At 33.2% G+C, this 22,080-nt stretch overlaps 1 protein-coding gene and 1 pseudogene across 1 annotated transcript; both read left to right on the top strand.

Annotated features, from left to right (window-relative positions):
- The first annotated feature begins 2,064 nt into the window (after window positions 1–2,064).
- On the top strand, window positions 2,065–19,997 carry LOC124820213 (N-terminal acetyltransferase B complex auxiliary subunit NAA25). The gene is made up of 19 exons (XM_047291865.2): window positions 2,065–2,377; window positions 2,466–2,622; window positions 3,182–3,300; window positions 3,425–3,499; window positions 4,571–4,664; window positions 10,282–10,400; window positions 11,283–11,353; window positions 12,261–12,402; window positions 12,519–12,694; window positions 13,135–13,340; window positions 14,366–14,496; window positions 15,240–15,316; window positions 15,853–15,927; window positions 16,067–16,259; window positions 16,679–16,798; window positions 16,884–17,022; window positions 18,196–18,236; window positions 18,366–18,617; window positions 18,921–19,997. Exons 1-19 carry the CDS (start codon window positions 2,231–2,233, stop codon window positions 19,626–19,628), a joined length of 3,042 nt encoding a protein of 1,013 aa, XP_047147821.1. The 5' UTR covers window positions 2,065–2,230; the 3' UTR covers window positions 19,629–19,997.
- LOC148198704 (uncharacterized) lies at window positions 5,431–10,232 on the top strand (annotated as a pseudogene).
- Window positions 19,998–22,080: the final 2,083 nt, after the last annotated feature.

Here is a 22,080-nt window from a genome sequence, read left to right as displayed (position 1 = left end):
AGTCACAAATTTATTTTAACGAGTTCAAACAATAAACAAGTTCAACCACTAAAAAAACTTCTATCAACACAAACTCGATCAATACAAGCTTAATCAACATAAAAAACAATGAAACTTTTGTAATATATTTATAACACAAATTTTATAATTGATATTATACTTAACTCATTACTTGTAGTGTATTTTTTCTAGGAAAGTTATGAATGTAGTTATTTTAGTTTGTCAAGAGAAAAAATAGATTCCGTTTTAATATATATTTATTTATCTGATACACTCTCAAGAAAATAATTAAATGATCGATGTACAAGTAATTCGTGATGTTAATATTTTTAATCATGTGAATGAAAATATTTATGGGTGTATTCTATATAGATACTAAGATCGTCTCTAACATATTTTGCGTATCAAGCGATGACTATAAAACTTTGTTTGACAAACTTCTTCACCTATGTAAAACATCTACTTTGGTGCAAGTGAACATATGTTGCACCAATTCAACATCACATGTATAATTGTTCAATCTTTTTGACCTACATAAAAAAGTCCTACTCCCATAATTGATATCAACTACTACTTTACCTATTTTCTTATCCAATTCTCTTGATTATTAACTTTATTACTATCCATAATAATGCTAGTGACAAATTTAGACACAAATTTTTCTTCTATAATAAAAAATATTAATAGTCAATGCTAGTGTCCAATTTAGAATTTAATTAAAAAATTAATTATAATTTTTATTAATAAAAGATCATAATTTTTAGTTTATAAATTAATATTTAAATTAATTATTATAGTGATTAATTATTGTTGGTGTCTAAAAGTGATTGGTATTTAAAGATTTTTTTATAGTGAAGATAATGTTATAATTATTATAACATATTTAGATATTGTTTTTGTAAGTCAACTTATGGATAATTTATTTTATATACAACATATTTAGATCATTGTTTTGCAATTCTGGTAATTTATCTAAGTTTGTATTTCAAATCACAATTCAAGTTTTCAATTCAATTTTAAAAGGAAAAAAATCCTACCTATTTTATTTTCCATCCCATAATGGCAAGTTTGAGGAAGTTTCTAAATACAACACCCTTTTTCTAACTATACCTATGACATTTTTAATATAAATCCTAAAATCAACCCAAACCACCATTTTTGCTAACCACGCACTTGAATTTCTAGATAAGTTGGTTCACAAAAAGGAAATGATATGATTTGGAGTATTTTGTGATTCGGGATAGTGATTTGTGATTTGGAGTATTTCTAGATAAGCATTTTTAATAAAAAATATCTAATAAAAATTTATAGGTCATCAAATGATTAATTGTAATATGGCACCTAGTTAGTTTTTTTTTTTTTTGTCATCGTGACAAAGATAAGAGTTTTTCTTGAATTTTACTGTTTCTATTTATTTCCTTATTTTTATAAAATTGAATTAGGCAATCATAGAATAAGACTGAAAGAAAAATGATCCAACGTTCAAATAAAATACCAAAGATAGAGCAGCCATTTTAAAAGTTACAGGGGCGCAGGTAGCAATAAGTGGTGCAATAAGTAAAATTAAGGTCTTTAGGCCTATAATAAGGTATTACAAGAAATCAAATTGGACTTCTTGGGCCGATTTTAAATTAGAATATGACGAGTGAAATGAGATAAAATATGGTAAGAACAACAAGTATTTAAAAATAGAAAAAAATTATAATTACATCAAGACATGCGTATTTCTTTATTTAGTATCTAACATACCTTTTTGACAAAAACATATCTAATTTGGCTGCATTCCACGAAAGGGAAAAAATTTTCCCACTTTTTTTTTCAATCGACTTAAAAACATAAGTTATTCACTCTTGCCGCCAAGTCACCCTATAACAATTAATTATTTAAAATCAGATTTGGTAATAATTTAGAAGAGGAAATAAAAGAAGAAAAAGAATAAAGTGTTAGAAGAGGGAATGAAATTTAGAAAAAGAAATAAAATATTAAAAATCTTTTATATGAAAATGTTATAGTAATATTTTGTTATCTTTAGAAGTGAAGTCCACTTTCACTTTATTTTAATCTAAGCCCATCGCCGCTGTTGTACTTTCAGTTTCAGTTCTTTCTTTCTTTCTGCTAGGTTAGGTTTTTCTCTTATTCTCTTTTTCTTCCTCTCTGTTTTGTTCGTGACGGATTCGACCAAGCAGAAAGTGTCACTCACTCACTCACCTGGGACCTTCGATTCATTCCAATGGCAACCAAGTTCGGCTTAGCCGGCGGCATTCCCGAACGCAAGGTTCGTCCAATATGGGACGCCATTGATTCCCGCCAGTTCAAGAACGCGCTCAAGCATGTCACCACGCTCCTCGCTAAACACCCTAATTCCCCCTACGCTCTCGTAAGAACCCTAATTCTCACCTTCATTGCATTCATTCTTCGTTCTTTTCCAACTCACGTTGTCTTCGTGCTCCTGCTTTTCCATTCAGGCTCTCAAAGCGCTCGTGATTGAACGGATGGGGAAGCCTGACGAGGCCTTTTCCGTTGCGCTCAATGCTAAGGAGCTTCTCTACGCGAACGATTCTCTGCTGATGGACGATCTCACCCTTAGCACGCTTCAGATTGTGTTTCAGCGACTGGATCACTGTTAGTCTCTTATTTTATTTTTATTTTTTTGCTTATTGCTGTTACCATTATTGTTTTTGTTGCATACAATGTTTTAAGATTGAAAGTAGAGATTGAACTGGCCAGAACTTCGAGATATTTGTCGGTTCAACTTACTTAGTTTGATGCTTTGTAACAACTAAACTTACATTTTCTATTAAATCTTACAATCTACCTACATTTTGTTTTGGTTCTTTCGTTGTGTTTTAATCCTAATGTTCGAATTCGTGGCTCTTTCCATGCCGTTGCTTAGCTTTGTTAAATCCTGAGATGCTTAAAAAGTCAGAGACTAGAATAATAAACACTAGGAATAAAATAAAAATTGTGGTCTCTGAATTAATTATTGATAACAACTATGTAACAACGAGGAATAATGAAAAAAAAACATGACAGGGATTATTGAAAAGAAGGTAAAGGGATGACAATGAAAAAGTGGATTAATTACATGGATCTAGAACATATTTTAGCCTAGCAAATAAACATGGCTATTTATTTAATTGGTTATTTGTGTGTTGGTTCACCAGAGTTTGTGTTTCTGCAGTGGACTTGGCTACTGGGTGTTATGAACATGCCTGTAGTAAATTCCCTGGTAACTTGGAACTAATGATGGGGCTGTTTAACTGCTATGTTCGAGAGTATTCGTTTGTGAAGCAACAACAGGTTTGTGTTTGTATGTATGAATGTATGTTTATGTTATATATATATATATATATATATATATATATATATATATATATATTTATTTAATTTTAAAATTTATGTTTTTCTGTTGTCTAATTGGCAGACAGCTATCAAAATGTATAAGCTTGTTGGAGAAGAAAGGTTTCTTCTTTGGGCAGTTTGTAGCATCCAATTACAGGTTCTCCCCAGTTCAATTTTTAACTCTAAATTATCTTTTGCAGTGTCTATTAAAAGAGTTTATTTGAATGCACTGTCAATTTGAAAGGGGATAAACATGATCAGAATGTGAAATTTCATGATATGATGGATTGATAAGAAAATAAAGTATATTTCAAATGTCATGATCACTGCTAGTACATTAGTTGTAAGTTGGTATCTTTACAGTTAGTGGTGGCCTATATTTTAGTTTTTTTTTTTTTTTTTTCATTTCTGTTATTCATTTTAGAATGGCCATAGGTTTAGTTAACTGTTGATTTTTTTCCCTTTTCCTGTTTCTTTTTCATAGTAGTTGTTATTCAGTATGTGCTTAATAAGTCTGTATATTTTTTGGCTTCTTTACTGCTCAGTTTCCAGTACATAATTCTTCAAAGAACATGCAAACTCTAGGGAAGAAAAGTTATGTAGTGCATGAGATTTGTAGTTCGCACCAGACATTTTTACACTATGCAATAAAACAATATAGTTTTAAGATGTTTTACATCAAGCTTGTGTTGATATCAAGGGATGTCTGACACCAGACTGCAGATCTATGTTGCTGCTGATTGCAGTATTTCAACAATTTGATCTGGGTTTCAGGTTCAAGTTTTGGTCTCATTCATGATGAAACTGTATAAGTGTCTTAAACATATGTGAATCACGATTCAGTTATGAACTTAGTCATATTGCATTGCCTGTATTGCAAATAATATCCAACTGAAAGTCTTTGAAGCAATAACCATCAATTTCATTTATTATGTTGCAATAAGATGGTTTTGAGTTGGGAACTTTTGTTGATATCAATATTTGTTTGATAACATAAAGCAAACTTCTAATTGCCCTTGTGCTACTTGTTTGTAACTTGGCTTTAAAACATGCCGTACCTTATGCATCTAGGTTCCTTGTGAAATTTTCAAAATCAATAGTTCATTAATGTGACATTCTTTGTATTTTTTGTTCAGATATATTAAATTATTCATAGTGTTGGGCTTGATATTTATTCACTTAGAAAACATTTTATTTACTTATTTTATGGGAACTGGGCTATTCATAGGTACTTTGTGGCAGTGGAGAAGACAAGCTTTTATTTTTAGCTGAAGGCTTACTTAAGAAACATGTAGCTTCACATAGCTTACAAGAGCCCGAAGGTGATTTTCTAATGCTATTGGTTATTTTGATAAAAATAAATTCATCTAGATTGAAGGAGAAGATAACACAAATTTGAAAATAAGATATCCTCCTAAGCAATGAAAATACAAACGTAAGAGATAAAATCATCAAAGATGCAAAGATAACCAATATGTACACATGTATGAGGAAAACCTTTATAACAAAACCACCAACTTTACGTTAAGTAGAAGCCAAACACCTCATCTTATCCCAAAAGAAGTTGCTCACTTGGGAAGCTTCCAAGAGATGAGAATTACATTCCAACCAAATGCTCTAATCTATGAAGATCGAACATGCCTCTTAAATGGTGTGTCCTTGTGTTCAACATGGTCGAACATTGACACGCATTTGACCCTGTACGACATGTATCGGTGAAGTGTTCAATTTGAATAATGTTTTGTTGGGTCTATGACATAGTTTTAACATGGTTTCAACACAATGTTAACAAGGATAGATACAATGATTTTCCAAAATATTAGAAACTTGTTGAGTAAGTTTCTATATGATTATAGAAGTGAGAAGAAAATCTTATATAATAAGAAATATTTAGATTATATATGTATTATTAGGAATGTATTTATGTATTCTCGTATCATATCTTCATATAATGTGGAATTTTTTGAAGTTCTTAATTTGTGTTTAAATGAATCTTAGCTAAAGTATCTTTTTCAATGATGATGATGATCAAGAGGGGAATGGAATGTCTTAAATGAATAAGACTCTTTTCACTTTTTGAATTTTAGATAAATGGATTAGATTCATTTATGTATTAGTTGACAATATGTTTAGATTGTTATATGTGGCTAACCTTTTTATAGATGGTTTTGAATATATAAATCTTGATCGTGCCATACATTTTGGAGATTATGCATATCATAGTATCTGTGTCCATTGTCCATGTTAGTATGCGTGCTACATAGGCTCTGACTTGTAAGCATTAGCATATACTGCACCAGTGTTATCGAATTTTGGCCATGGTGGAAACTGTTAGAGGTTTCCCAACCTGTTGCCACAACAAGGCAGTGGTGAATCAGGTTTTCCGTGGTGGTCCATGGCGGCTGGTGGTGGCGGAACGGTCATGTGGGAAAAAGCAGGCTGGAAGAAGAACTTAACAAAAGAGAAGAGAAGAAATGGGTAGTTGAGGCTTGGAGAAAAAGAACAGCAGATGCAAGAGACATGGCAGTGGCGGCAAGGGAGAAAGAAGTGATAACCAGCAGCAAAAAGCCTAATTGCATCCATAGTTTTATGAATTTTGTAAAATAAGGTAAGAATTTGGGCCAAGCCCACTAAAAAAATTATTTAATCTAACCTAATGTACAAAACTCCTTTTACCGTCCGTTACTGCATTCACCAGCAGCTGCAGTAAAATTTTATTTAACCTAAAACAATCCCTCCTCTCACTTTTGCCTTTGCCCACCTACAACCACTACTTCTGTTACTGACTGTCGCTGACTACCGACAGCCGCTGTGCGCCGTCAAGTCTTTTTCTTTTTCAATTTTGTTATTCTTTTTTCTACTTCTGTACTTTCACTATAATTATTTTGCAAAAAATATACCTATTTTCCAGCAACAATAATGGCCAATGATCGGGATAATTCAAGAGCATCTCACAAAAGTGACCTGGGTTGGAAACATTTTTACCCGATGGATGAATCAAATTTAAATACTACTGTTTGTAATTATTGTGGGAAAGTTATGAAAGGAGGAGTTATTAGAGCAAAAGAACATCTAATGGCAATGAAGGGTATTGTTGCTGCTTGCTCCAAGATTCAAAAAAATGCGAGAGAAGAACTTTGGAAATTATATAGAGAAAAAAAGGCTGTTCCTCCGTCACTCCTGGATATAATGCAGTCAATGATAATCATGAGAGTGAAGATGAAGTTGAAATTTCCACTGTTAGTAATGATAAAGGGAGAAATAGGAGTGGAAGAAAAGGACCAATGGATATGTTCTGTAGAAATCCAACTGCTTCATCAATATATGGCCCACAGCCAATGATAATCGTGAGAGTGAAGATGAAGTTGAAATTTCCACTGCCAGTAATGATAAAGGGAGAAATAGCAGTGGAAGAAATGGACCAATGGATATGTTCAGTAGAAATCCAACTGCTGCAATGGAGAAGAGAAAAAATGGAAAAACTAAGGCAAGCATCAAAGAGGCATGTGACAAAATTTAAAGGCCTGAGTTCATCAATATATTTCTTGGTTTTGGTGCCAAGTAGGCTTGTCATTCAACCTTGTGAGGTTGAAAAGTTTTCAAGATATGATTGATGCCATAGGTGCTTATATGGACCTAATTTACCTGCTCCTACTTATCATGAAATCAGAGTTCCACTTCTCAACAAGGAAGTTGACTACACTGAGAAGTTGTTGCAGGATCATAAATTGCAGTGGAGCAAACATGGTTGTTCTATTATGTCAGATGCGTGGACTGACTGAAAGCAACGATGCTTGATTAACTTTTTGGTGAGCTCCCCTACAGGGACAATGTTTGTCAAGTCCATTGATGGTTCTAAATTTGTGAGACAGGAGGAAAACTATTTGAGATGCTTGATTCCCTTGTGGAGGAAATTGGAGAAGAAAATGTTAAGTTATAACAGATAATGGGAGCAATTATGTGTTTGGCTGGTAAGTTGTTGGAAGAGAAAATGCCCCATCTCTATTGGACTCCCTGTACTGCCCATTGTATAGATTTGATGCTTGAAGACATTGGAAACTTCCTTTGATAAAGAAGACAATTCAAAGGGGAATTAGTCTTGTTGGCTTTATCTATAGCCATTCTAGTATTTTGAGTTTGTTGAGACAATTTACAAATAAGAGGGAATTAGTAAGACATGTTATAACAATGCATGCTACCTCTTATTTATCATTACAAAGGTTGCACCAAGAGAAGGGAAATTTGAGAAAGATGTTCACATATGATGAATGGAGCAATAACAAGCTACTTAAGCTAAGGGGAGGGAGGCACAAACATTATTCTTATGCCTTCATTTTGGAATCATGTATTTGATCTCAAAGTCATGACTCCTCTTGTTCATGTGCTTCATCTAGTGAATGGGGAAAGAAAAGCAGCTATGGGCTATATATATGAGGCAATAGAGAAAGCCAAGGAAACAATAATGAAGTCATTCAACAACAATGCAAGTAAATACAATGATGTAGATCGCTGATAATAGATGGACTTGTCAACTTCATCGCCCCTTGCATACAGCTGGTCACTTTTTGAACCCAAAGTTCTATTATTCCAACCTAGACATGGAATATGATTTGGAGGTTACAAATGGATTGTGTGCTTGCATGAGGAGGTTGGTGCCAAGTAAAGATGTGCAGCAAAATTTTTTAATTGAGTTGCCTCTTTATAAGAGTGTAAGTGGACTCTTTGGTGATGATTTTGCCAAAGAATCAAGGAAGACCACAACTCCATGTGAGACACTTAAACGCTTTCTAAACTGCACAAAGATATAATGGTTACATTCTAAGTTACTTTTTTTGCTTTTGTAGCTCAATGGTGGAAGAATTATGGGCATGCAACTCCCAACTTACAAAAGCTAGCAATTAAGATTTTAAGTTTGACATGTAGTTCATCGGGATGTGAACGCAATTAGCGTGTTTTTGAGCAAGTAATAAGACATGACTGGTTTCATTATTATCTTCTTTAAAGAGTGAGGAAAGAAATTGATTCACATTTTACTTATTCATAATGCAGATTCATTCAAAGAAAAGGAATAGGTTGGACCACAAAAAGTTGCACGATTTGGTTTATATAATAGAGAACTTGCTCAAAGATACGTTATTAGGGATGAAGTAGACGCTATTGTATTGAATGAATGTAATGAATGGTTAGTGGGAGAAGTTGATGATAATAATGATAATAAAGTGTGTGGAAATGAGTTGGTTTTTTATGATGATCCCACTCCTAATTGGGCAGTTGTTTATGAAGCTTCAGGTATTGGAGAACTAGTAGTTTATACAAGGAGACAAGCAACCATTAAGTGGTGGTATTGTTATTGGATCTTCCCATGCTTCTAAGAAAGGTCCAGGTGCAATTCCAACTCGAACACCAATTGGGAAGGGTTAAATAGAAGACTCAAATTGGGGTTTAGAATGAATTGCATGATAGCACTGATTCTGAGTTTGAAAGATTACTTAACTTTGAGAAGAGTCTCTCAGAAGGTGAAGAGGAGGGATATGCCCGATGGATAATATTGAAGACTATGTTGGGATTGAAGAAGAATATGATGATTAGAAACTTAATATATTTATTTTATGATTTGTTGTTATTTTATGTTTTGAACTTCAAATTTGTGGTGTTTTGATACGATGTTATTATTATTTGAATTTTTAGACATAATATAATTACTTTTGCATTAGAATTATATGTGGTGGTATTGTATTTCTTTTGACTGCTATGTTTCTGCCATAACCCGTTATGGTTTCCATTATAATTTTATAAAGGATATCTGGGTTGCTGATATTTTCCAGTTATCTGATATCGATAAGACTGTACTGCACATTGCTAGAACTGTTGACCTTTTTCACTTTCACCAAAACCAGCAAACTGCTCTTCAAATACTGGTAGAAGGTCCTTTGACACATCTGATATTTTCCAAAGGTGCTAAACAAAGATCATAAAATCCAGCTACAGATCAGTGTCAAATTTCATGTGGAACTGACCCTTAGCTTGTAACACTCCTTGCAACTCGATGAAATAGCATTGTGATACAGGGACTTGTGTACTAACAGAGTATACTTTTATATGTAGATTGTTTAGTGATTAATTAGTCAGAGTTAGCCAACTGTCATATAACAGTTGGATGCAGTTAATTGGGTTATCAATTTGTCATTCTTTTTTACAGCTGGAGTTAGTTGGGCTTAGGTCTATCTTGTAGCCCAAGTTATTCTGTTGGAGTTAGATAGCCAACTGTGATTCTGTTATGACTGTTGGAGTCAGTTGGGTTCGCCAGTTTTCTTTCTATTATGGCAGCTGGAGTTAGTTGGTCTTAGATCTAGCATGTAGCTCAAGCTATTCCTATGTATATATAACTGTGTTGTTAGCTCTTGTGTAATTAATTCAATTTTATATTTAATAAGACTTCATTTTCCTTTTTCTCTCATTTCTGAATTCTTTATGGTATTAGTAATTCTATTATGGAGAACTTTTCAAATAAAGTGTGGCCTTAGGGGAGAGGAGCTTTAGACTTTGAAATAGGTTTATCAATATGGAGCTTTAGGCTTCCCACTTTCTGGATGAATGATTTTCATTATGAAACCATAGAAGGGGGTCAAGAGACCAAATTCTTTTTATCTGGACCAGAAGATAATATAACAAAGTCAAGAAGGCTCAAAATGGACTCCAACTCGAAGGATTCCTTATCATTTACGTAACAATAGGTGAAAATTCCAAGAAATAGTAGAATCTTTAATTGAACACTAATTAGTGTTTAAGCAGAAAGATGAAAAAGACACGAAAAACCCTTTCTAGAAGAGGAATGTCCTGTGCTCATTCCTTCTTATCTATTATGATCAACCATTAATCTTTCTCGTGTAATTGAGTATACCATGTGTGCTTGTTTTAAATCTTTGAAATTGGTTGCAGCTCTTACAATCTACATTTCTATATTGGAACGACAAGCTAAGTTTGGGGATGCCTTAGAAATTCTGTCTGGGAAATTGGGATCACTTTTGATGATTGAAGTTGATAAGCTACGGATGCAGGTAATCTCAATAGTTCTCTTCGAACTTTCTAATTTGTGTTTAGGTTTTATGTTCTGACTTTCATACATTGTTTGTTGAGTATAAATGACCATCTAGTTAAACTAAGGGTACATTGGTATGTGTATGTTGCTCATTGGAAAGTCATAATCATGCAAATTAGTATGTTCCATAATGTTCCGTTCTGTATGGTATTATCATGATTTAATATTTGGAAATTGACCTTCCAAGGCAAATTCTTCTTCAAATGTCTATTCAGAAATGAAAATCTGCACGGAAGTGGATTTTTAGATTCAAGCTATAATTTATTATTGAAAGTGCGTTTTTTTCAAGGATTGTAGGAAAAAATATTGGCTTTTAATTATGAAACACATCAGACGTATATAAGGAGTCAGAGATTTGCGAAATGTACTAAACTGAAAAATGTTGTTAGGCCTTAGAGGAAGTTTTGAACTTCCAATGTTTAACCTTAGAGGAACCTTTGAACTTCTAATGCACATAATAACATTGAAGTATGCTGCACTGGAAAAAACACCATAAGACTAAGTCTTTTGTACCCTTTTAGCTGTATTGAAGGATAAACCATTAGGAAAATTTAATTTGCTTTGTGCTAGGTTTGTTTTGATGGCTTTATGTGGCGTTCTTCACATATTTTCTTTCAATATTTTCCCTGTTTGAAATGCAGATTAATGAAAATCTTTTTTCTGATTTCAATTTTACTTTTCAGTATTGTTCTATCTTATCCTCCTTTATGTTTTCTTTCCTTCCAATTCCAATATTGTTATTCTTTTATAGAATAGAAAAAAATCAGCAGAAATCAGAAGATTTTTCTTTTCTTATTTGACTTCTCTTATCAACCTCTATACTTTGACTTTAAGTTGACAGGGGAGACTTCTGGCTCGGGCAGGGGACTACACTGCAGCGGCTGATATCTTTAACAAAATTCTGGAGTTATGGTATGCCTGGGTTTTGCCCCTATTGTTTATACATAAAAAATAAAAAATTAAAATTGTTCACTGGTGGTAGATGTTAATGGATAAAAGTGTTATTGGTTTTATCAACAGTATCATTAACACAATGTGTGTAAAGTCTGCTAAAAGTTGAATATGGAATAACCTACTATTATATCTATTCTAGCATCTTCTTTTCCCTTTTGGTAATTCTGTACTTTTACATAGTTCAATGTTCATGTTAGCCAGGTCTTTAGAGGTAAACTTATGGACTAGTAGTAGGAAGGTGGGTTCTGAATTGTTTAATAACCTGTGGCATGTAGGCTACAGAAGTCTCAAAGCTTGACTGTCCACGAGATGAACTCTTATTCTGTCATTGGCTGTGAAGCAAACTTGATTTTCATGATATTAATTTTCAATTGTAACACAGAAATTGTAAACTGTACTATTGACTTTCAACTGTTCTTTGTTCTTGTTTCTTATCGAAATTTGTGTTGTTGAGCATACTTAAGATTAAAAAGAGAGAAAAAATATATTTTGGAGGGTTTGAAAGACTCCTCTTATGATCTTCTATTTATAATGATAGAATTATGATACAACGGGAAGATGAAAGATCACTAGACTGCCCTAGACTCCTAGGCATAGAACTAGGTACAGCTGGAAGAGGTTTTCGACACAATATCCCCTACTTTAGACTTAATAATTACTCTAACATACATAGATTTAATAATTATTCTAACAAGAATGAAATTTTATGTTGTACTCTAAGATATGGCTGACTTGTCAATGTAGTTGTGAAGTGATTTTAAAATGTTTGTCCTGAGTTAAACTCATTCATGGTTTTCTTTATGCACGTCTCTTATTTTTGTTCCCAATTTTTTTCTTCCATTGATATTGTCTCATCGTTTGGCAGCCCTGATGACTGGGAGGGTTTCCTTCAGTACCTAGGCTGTTTGTTAGAAGATGATAGTATTTGGTGTGATGAGGCTGTTAATGATCCGGTTCATCCCCCAAAGTTTGTCAACTGCAAAGTCTCACACTTGACGGAAGAACAGGTGAATGTTTAGTCTATGGTCGCCATTATTTGTCATTTATTTATGCATAGAGTGACCATTGATTATTTTCACAGAATTTGATTCCTGAATAATTGCAAACTACTATATGAATGCAGTTTGACCGTCAAATATCAATCGCTTCCACATGTGTACAAAAGTTGCTAGCAGATACTGTTCATAACTTGATAAGGTGTCCATACCTGGCAACTATAGAAATTGAGCGAAGAAAGCATTTGTATGGGAAAAGAAATGCTGACGATGTAATGGATGGCATTGTGCAATACTTTTGCAGGTACGTTATGGTGCAGAAGTAATCATTCCTGTGATTTCCTTATTTCCTTTTGAATATCTTGCATGTGAAGGGCTTTACGGGAATGACATTTGACATTGACTAATGCTACTGGGGAAAATCCAATGGATTTTAAAGTCTAGGTTTGTGGGTTCAGATCTATTTATTCGAGGGCTTAGTTTTTTTAATAATTGTAAAGTGTGAAAAATCCATTTTGATTTCTTTATGTCTGCATTACTTTTGTTCTGTTCGAATATTTCAATTCTGTGCCATTTGCCTACTTTTGGGGAGGTTTTTAACATGATTTTCTGTTTTAGGATTAACTAGCTGTATTAGTTATTCTTCTTTAGTAATGTTGTCCCTTGTACTTTTAAAGTAATGCTTGTAAAAGTGAAGCTTTTACAATTTTTTTTTGCTTAAGAACTCTGCTTAATTTTTCACAGGTTTGGTCACTTGGGCTGCTTTACGTCCGATGTTGAAATGTTTGTTCAAGTGCTCACTGCTGATCAGAGGACAGAACTTTTGGAGAAGTTAATGAAAGTTCAGGACACTTTATCAGCTCCACCAACCAAGGCTCTTGGGCTGTCTATAAGCTTTTTCAAAATTAAACAATTATTGCTTGGGGACATCTCCACACCTTGTGCAAGGGGTGGGTGTTGTATTGTTGCATACTAACTTGTCTGGATTAATTCTTTAAATCTTCTCATTGTTATTCCAATGCTCTGCCCTTTAAGATATATAAACCATGTCTGCATTATCACCTTACAAATTAAGCTTTTAGGGCTTGTTCTTTTGAGTGGATTTGAGGGGATTTGAAGATAAATTTTTTTGTCGTTTATTTGAGTGAATTTGGAGGTAAATGAGAGTGAATTTGGAAATAAAATTTGTGAGAATTAGTATAGAATTGTATTGACGTGACAAATTAAAAAAATTTATTTTCAAATTCACTCTCATTTGCCTCCAAATTCACTCAAATAAATGACAAAAAAATTTATCTTCAAATCCTCTCAAATCCCCTCAAATCCACTCCCTCAAATCCACTCAAAAGAACAAGGCCTTGGAGTTAGTCTTTCAGTGTTAGATCCTCTATAATCAAATGTAAGTAATTGAATCCTTTTGTTCATCGTGCTTTAATGAGTGAGCATGTATTTGATCCTCTAGCCCTAAGGATTATTTTAATGAACAGGAGAAATTATTGTTTGATACACCTAATATTCTGTCTATAAAATTTTTTAGTGCATCCTAAAGATATACAAAAAAAAACAAATTTATTATCAGTAGTATTATAAACTGTCAAACTTCCTTTTTGTGTTCCATGTGTCACAATATGCTTGACTCTCCTTTTTATTTTTCTTTTGCATTTTAGAAGTGCAGGCCTCCTTGTTTGCTTCTCCTACCAATGCAGAGGATAGGGTCATTGTCTAGATGGTTTAATTCACTTCTAAGCTTGTTCATATCTTTTTGATTGAAATCATACTATCTGTTCAAGTTGATATCTATGTTTTCCATTCTTTTCTCCCACCTTCATAATGGCGCTCCTTCCTGATTATTTTATTCCAATATAATTTTCTTTCTTTTTGGATCTATCAGTGGAAACCTGTCTTGCAGTTCAGTCTGTGCTTCATATTTTAATTGTTAATGTAATGAATACAAACTATTCTAAACTTGTCTCAGATCTTGAGGCCTCTTGTGTTCAAATGTTTGAGATGTATTGCACAAACCTTCCACTTTCAAAAGATTTGGATCCACAGGAGGGCACATATGGTGAGGAGCTGCTTTCAATGATATGTAGCATTTTGGTCCAGGTATGTTGTATTAAATTTATATTTTGTAATGCACACTGAAAAAAAAAAGAAAAGTGAAGGTATTCTATTCTTATTATAGTTTTGATTCTTTTGGTTGACTCATGAATCTATATATTTTCCTACTTATTTTGGGTGGGGTGGGCAGTGCCAGGTCGGTAAGGAAACAAAAAAGATTTAATGTTAGGTTTCAAGGCTGTTGCTGTCAATGTAGAATGAGTAGAAATATTGACTAACTATTTCTTATTTTATGTATCAAACTCTTATAACAAAAGTCATTTGTCAATTTTGTCTGTTTTCTTTCCTTTTAAATTGATATTTTACCTCTGCTCTTGTCAGTTGTATCTTACTGTTTTTCTTCACTGATTTCTTGTTTTAAAAGAACCCAATTATGGCTTTAGTACGAGGGACTGACATGGGCCTACATGCTTAGTTTAACATTGAACTTGGTTTTAACTTATTAAGAGTTTCCCATATTGTATTCATTCCAAACCTGAGTCTTTTATTCATTCTATAGATTTTTTTTCATAAAAATAACTTAACCAAGTGTAGTAAGAGAATTTAAAACTACACTTTCTCAATTTAAATTCTTCAGTTTGCTTTTGAATTGTAGGATTCTAATGTGCAATATATGTGACATTGGTACTCATTTCATGGTTTATAAGTATGCATCATCTGATTTTTAACATTTCAAATATCTATACAATCATCTGACCACTGTTCACCTCTTCTTCTTGTTTGTATAGTTATTCTGGCGTACTAAAGACGTTGGTTATTTGGTTGAGGCAATTATGGTTTTGGAGTTCGGCTTGGCAATACGGAGGTTGGGATGACTGTTTTGCCTTATATATATATATATATATTGGAATCTCCCATGAAAAATGTATTAACTTGAGAAAGCATTTCAATGTGTCTTGGGATATATTTGGCAAGTCCATTTTTGTGCCTTTATGTTAGTATATACTAGTTTGTGACACATGCTCAATACTGTAATAATACCATTGTGCATTTTTTTGAATTACTACATTTAGGAAAGCGAAATTGCAACTATATGATGTGTGAAAAAAAAAACTGTTATTGGGCTTCAGCTCATCATTTACAATTTAATATCAACATTTTTAGGATTTGTCTTGATTTTCAAGTTAGTATTACATGTTTTTTGCTGTCTTTTAAATTAGTTGACCGAATTAGATCTTTCCATATATATTATTTCTTGTATTTGAAGAGTTGAGTTTATCACTACAAGGTTACCTATAGGTACATGTTAGCTTTTGACTTATGAACCAATGGATGTTGCTATTGGTAATGGTACAGTGTATCGTTGACTTTCTCAGTTTCTTACTCCTTGTCTTTAATCAGATATGTGTCACAATACAAGATCTTGCTGTTGCATTTGTATAGCCACTGTGGTGCTCTTTCAGTGGCACATGAATGGTATGGTAATTCAATTTTATAATTTTACATTATTTCATAGAATGTCTGTCATGCTGATTGGTTTATGTACATGTATTTCTACTCCTATGACTAATTTCTTGCCACTATCTTATGTAAAGCATATTTTTCTTCTCTTCAGGTACAAGTCGCTGGATGTCAAAAATATCTTGATGGAAAGTATATTGCACCACATATTGCCTCAGATGTTGGTATCTCCTCTTTGGACCGAATTAAACAATCTGCTAAAAGATTACTTGAAGTTTATGGATGACCACTTCAGAGAATCTGCAGATTTAACGTTTCTTGCATATCGACATAGAAATTACTCAAAAGTATGTATACCAGATGCTTATAATTTCTAGAGACTTTCCATTGAGTTGCAGATGCTTATAATTTCTAGAGACTTTCCATTGAGTTGAATTACGTGGAGCATATATGAATGCATAAAGCTGCAATTGCAAGTTGGTTTTCTTTTTTGGAACCCTTTATGCATAAAGTGGTTTGATTATCTATGCTAAGTTACAGTATTCAAATATGAGAAGATCATCAATCTTCCTCTAGTGCCCCTCTCCCAAAAGTAAAAATTAATATGAAGCACAAAAGGGTTTTATCAACGTGGTTCTGCTCATGTTATTGTAAAAAAAGATGTACTCATTGCATGATAATTTTCTGTTCATGTCAGTTCTGATGTAATGTTAAAAGAACAATGTCATGGAGTTGATTTAATTGATGATGCAATGTGATATTCCAGGTAATTGAATTTGTCCAGTTTAAAGATAGGTTGCAACACTCTAGTCAGTATTTAGTGGCCCGAGTTGAAACATCCATTTTACAACTAAAGCAGAATGCCAATAACATTGAAGAAGAAGAGGTGATTCATGCTTGAATGTAGTCTATTTTATCACCTTTCTTGATAAACTTGAGTGGTAGGGTTAACCAGTTTAGATTTTTCTCAGGGTGTTCTTCAAGGTATGAAATGCGGTGTTCACTTCCTTGAGCTGTCTAAGGAGGTAGGGTCAAAGTCTTTGACCTTCAATGAGGACTTGCAGTCACGGCCCTGGTGGACACCATCTTCAGAGCAAAATTACCTTTTAGGTTAGCTTTTCAATCATATTTCTAGCTTAGGTTGTTGTATTCTTGCAACTTTTGGCACCAATATATTAAGCAAATATCGATCTGTGAAGTATGTGCTAAGTTATCTTATGTCAATTTGATGTCTTGGCTTCAATAAAAGGTAATGAAAGCTTATGCAGTACTTGTTACCTGTGTATGTTGTTGTTTCATTACAAGTAGTTTAACTTGATATTAAGTTGTTTCTTAACTTGGTTTCCTTGAGTAGATAGTTGTTAAGGGTTGGTGAGTATACAAGAGAAAGAGATATAGGAGGGAAAAAGAAGGAAACCGAACGGTAGAGGACGTGGGCCAAAGGGTGGAGCACGATGGTCGAACGGTTAATAACAGGAAGCGAGCGGACGAGTTGATAGAAGGTGGAGAGGGACCTAGCCGAGCGGTAGAAGGAAGAGAGAAAGAGGACCGAACGGTTGGGAGCAGTGGGAAGCATCCTAACTGACACAACAATTAGGATGGGCGGGACATTTATTAGAATTTATGGTCGTATCTCAGGATATAATTACATATAGGCTAAATAAGGATAAAGATATTCTTACCAGATAATCATAATAAATAGACGTAATTATGATTATTCTTTACCTTTTCGGGAGGGAGTGATTAGGAATAAGATAGGGGAAACCTAGGGGGAAGGGTATGCTTTTGATAATTAGCTTTTGATAATTAGCTTTTGTAAGAGAGGTTATGCTCTCAGGTAACTGACGGAGATCCTGCTCCCAGTTATTGGTTGTTATCTTTGACTCAATATTTCTATTCAATAACAGTGGTATATTCAGTAAATTTCCATTGTTCCTTATCATTGAGAATGTGTGAGTGAGCCTGCAGGTTACGTCCCATACACGGGTACGTAACAATAGTCAATTTAGAGTGATTGGACAGACTTAAAGAATAGGGTTGCTTGTATGGAGGAATATGTGGGCTTGTAAATCTAAATAAAATGGAAAATTATGTGATTGGGCAATTCTTATAGCTAGTAGGGCTCAAACGTATGTGTATGTGTGTTTTTGTGGCGTATAACTGACTAAATGCAGTTCCAAATGTCATGGTTTGAGCTTCAGGTTGTAATCTGGTATTGTTTTTGTATTGTATATAAGTTTGTTGATCGCTGTAATATGCATAATGGATAGCCTTGTGTTTCAGGGCCATTTGAAGGGATTTCTTATTATCCGAAAGAAATATTGGTAGGTCAATCCTGTCCTTCATGTTTTGTGGTTGGTTTATGTTCTTTTCAGTAAAAAACTGAACTATCTATATGGGTCTTTTTTTCTCACACCCCCGCCTTTTATTGCATGGTTTGTCAATTGATGTAGACCAAAGATAGGGAAGCAATTTTAAAGAGAGTCGTTGAAAAGAAATCCCTACTTCCTCGGATGATCTATCTTTCGATTCAAAGTGCTTCAGTATCAGTCAAGGAGCATGCGGAGGTCAATGGTTCGGTTACCCCAGACATTACATCGGAGCTAAAATTGTTGCTGGAGTGCTATGCAGAATTTTTGGGCTTTTCTCTGACTGAAGCAATAGAAGTGGTCATGGGTTTCCATAATGAAGAAAGTTCTTCTGTGGTATGTTTGTTCAGTTTTTATGCTGCTGTTAAACTATTTTTTAATACAAAAGCTACATGATTATTTTTCCTCTCAGGAGCTGAACTGACGTAACTGTGCCATGATATAAACATATTTTATATTTGTATTAATAATATAGACAATGATGCCTGGTGTTACAGAAAAATGAGCTGTGTGAGGTATTATCTTTCGGAGTTGTGAAACTGTTTAGGCTGTGTTCAAGTTATTTATTCTGCTTGAAATATCTTATCTTACATGGGTGCTTCTTGGAACTTAATCCATCTCTTCAAAAAATGTTGGCAGGTTTCTGACTCCAACTTGATTGACTGGTTGAATTTCACTGTATTTTTAAATGCTTGGAGCTTGAGTTCCAATGAATTTGTGAATCCAGAAGGAAATGGATGTAGGCCTCGAATTTGGAATATCTTAGATTCTTTGCTGGAAAAGTATACTCTAGAGAAGATTAGGTCCATAGAGCCTCAGCTCTGCTCTCCTTGGAGTGGCATTGAACTTCTGATACAGTTAGTTACAGAACCTTTGGCGTGGCATGGACTTGTTATCCAATCTTGTCTGAGATCCTGTTTTCCATCTGGTAAAAAGAAAAAGAAAAGTGGATCAGCTTATCATCAGTCTAGCTCGAATATGGCTCATGCTATAACAGATTCTGTGGTGCATTTATCTCATGTGTTAGAGGATGTTATGAAATGGATTACTGAATGGATGAGAAAACCTGAAGATGAGAATATGGAGAACATTTTTTTCCTTCTTAACAAAGACGGGAATAATGATGGACCAGGGAAGGTCTTTCGCATGCTAGAAAAATTTATTTCCTCTGTAAACGACGATGAATTTGGTGATCATATTTCCCCACCTCTCAAGTCTTGGAGTCCTGCTGATGTTGCCAGGAAAATGATTTCTGGGAAGCTTAGAGTACTCATGGAATTTGGAGACATATGTGACTCAAAATGGAAGTTATTACATTCTTTGAAACAGCAGATAGCTCAACTATGAAGAATCCTCCATATTATTTCTGCATGACAAACCGCTTATCAATTTGAAAATACATATATGAATGCCAGGGTTTGAGAAAATGTGTTTCTTTCCTGCTGTTATTTTCATTGCCTTCATCTACAGAATGCCATATTGGAAAAGCCTCTATGGAACAGTTATCATGGTTTGTGGCTAGCTCATTGTTCGCTTTTGTTTTTATGGTCCTTTTCTTGTAAAATTTTCTGGAGTGTACATTAAAATCACACCCACCCACCCCCTTTTGAGCTGTCGCCGGATTTTCGTAAGTGTAGTCTGAGCAGAAATTTTGGCAGTGTATTGATTCGAATTTTATTAATGAAAGTAAAATTATAAAATATTCTGATGATGATATATGCATCATTATTGCAAAATCCCATATTTGGTTAGTAACGGTGCAATTTTCATTCTCGAGAGTGAAATGTTCTCGTATATTGCATTTTTATTAGTATTTCGCTTTATCTTTTATTGCGTTTATATTCCACTCTAAATTTAGTTAATTTTAATTTTTCATTTACTCTATAACTTACTATGAATTTGGACTTTAAATATTTTTAAGTATGAGGACAAAGCTTGACAGAATCTGTATTTATATTTTTTCTTAATCTTAGAAATTTCGTTTTTATTTAACATAATCAATGAAATGGATTTCACATTTTTAAGAGTTGAGAAATGGTTCTTTATTGAAGTATACAGATTATTAAAGTAGGTTTGACTTTTTTTAATAGCATGTGATTAAAAGTTAAATCTCAACTGGTAGTACAAGACTTGTTAGTAGTTCTCTTGAAAAATCTCATATTTTAAATTTTTTCTTAAATGTGTAACAATAATGATATTTTGTTATTATTAGGAAAAAGGAAATATGTTGTTAGATGCATAAAATCCTCGTATGATAAATAAAATATTTAGTCAATATTTAGGAAAAACGAAACATGTCCGTAAATATATAATGTTGGCTTTTAGCTCTTAAAAAAAATATTTTGCTTTTGTTTTTCATTTATGACAATGTAAAAAGGTCCCATTTGACGTGGTTTTGTAAGTGGGGGACTAAAAGGAGTTAGTTAATTAGGAGATTAAAAGATGAAAACATGAGCAATCACTATTCACAAGAAAAAAAATGTCTTTTTAACAATTTTTTTATAACTTTTATATAAAATCTACATAATGATTTGTGATTAATTCATTTTAAATACTTTTTTAAAAATAAATTTAAATAAATCAATAAAATAATAACATGTAACTTATTATTAAAAAAATGTTATAAAAATTTATTAACATATCATAATCTCTTCACAAATTTCTAATTGAAAGAAACTATTCATAAAATGTTGCAACGGATCTATGACGTGAGCAATGACTTCCAAGGAATTTTGTGTTTGCAATTGCATTTAATCAAATGATTTTAATTAGGTAAATCACAAGGTTCACAATTTTAACTCAAGTGGGCTCATTTAACAAAAATTCAAGCAGAGGGGGAAAATAAATTTCTCTTTGGAAACTGTGTAGGGAGACTTGGCAAATACATAGGTATTAAGATCTGTGCATCGTACGCACAAATGAAATAAATACTAAAAATTCTTCTTCTACGGTTACCACTTCTGCTTTTTGTTTTTAAATTTCAAATGCTCAGAATATAATTAGGATGCTTTCGTAAGAGCTCCGATATTTTAAATTTTTTGAACGGTCTATTACAGTTCAAACTGAAAATGGTAATGTCACTAAATGGCTTTTATGATGCAAGTTTGATTTGGGATGGTGCTTAGTTTCAAAGCTTTTGTTGGTTTGTACGTCTTAGAAGTAAAAGTCACACACAGATTTGAAGGCTTTTTATTGGTCATCTGATATTATATTCAACCAACAACATTGAAACTTCATTTCCCAAGAATTTGAAAAAAAAACACTCTTGATGGCCACAGGACAACCTATGCTTTTGAACGAACCAAGCATCCAACCTATCCAATTATGATTGCTCCAAACAAAGCAACTTCGGTCATTACTTTCTTTTAAGGAATGGGTGCTAATACCTGAAACGTTAAAAATTAAAAATAAAAAAAAATAGAAATTTTATAATATAATTTATATATTTAATTATATAATTTACTTTGGAGTTTTTATATATATTTTTTTTCTCAACTAACCGAGTGACACACGCACGGATTGTTTATTTTTATTTGTTAATAATCGTTTTTATTTTACATATAAAATAATAAAGTAGGGAAATTATTATATAATGAGATATTATAAAAATTAGGTTACATTGTTATAATTGTAATTATTGAAATAATTATATTATATGTTTGTTCGACTAAGTTCTTCCAGTTAGTTTTTTTGGTCGAACTAGCTAGGCTGAGCTCTCTTCAGGCACACCTCTTCCAGGCTAAGCTCCTTCAAACCAAGCTCCCCGAGGCTAAGCTCACCAATATTGAATTCCTTCAAG

The sequence above is a fragment of the Vigna umbellata genome, chromosome 5 (assembly GCF_029865625.1).
Source record: "Vigna umbellata cultivar VRB3 chromosome 5, Vumbellata_1.0, whole genome shotgun sequence".
Taxonomy (NCBI): domain Eukaryota; kingdom Viridiplantae; phylum Streptophyta; class Magnoliopsida; order Fabales; family Fabaceae; genus Vigna; species Vigna umbellata.
The sequence above is the reverse complement of the archived record's forward strand: the minus strand, read 5'-3'. Positions and strand labels throughout refer to the sequence as shown.

Bases quoted from the DNA above. Each gene is read 5' to 3' on its own strand.
- LOC124820213 (XM_047291865.2), top strand. From the start codon at position 2,231: ATGGCAACCAAGTTCGGCTTAGCCGGCGGCATTCCCGAACGCAAGGTT. The intron at 2,378-2,465 runs GTAAGAACCCTA...TTTTCCATTCAG, and splicing joins CTAATTCCCCCTACGCTCTC to GCTCTCAAAGCGCTCGTGAT. The intron at 17,023-18,195 runs GTTAGCTTTTCA...CTTGTGTTTCAG, and splicing joins AGAGCAAAATTACCTTTTAG to GGCCATTTGAAGGGATTTCT.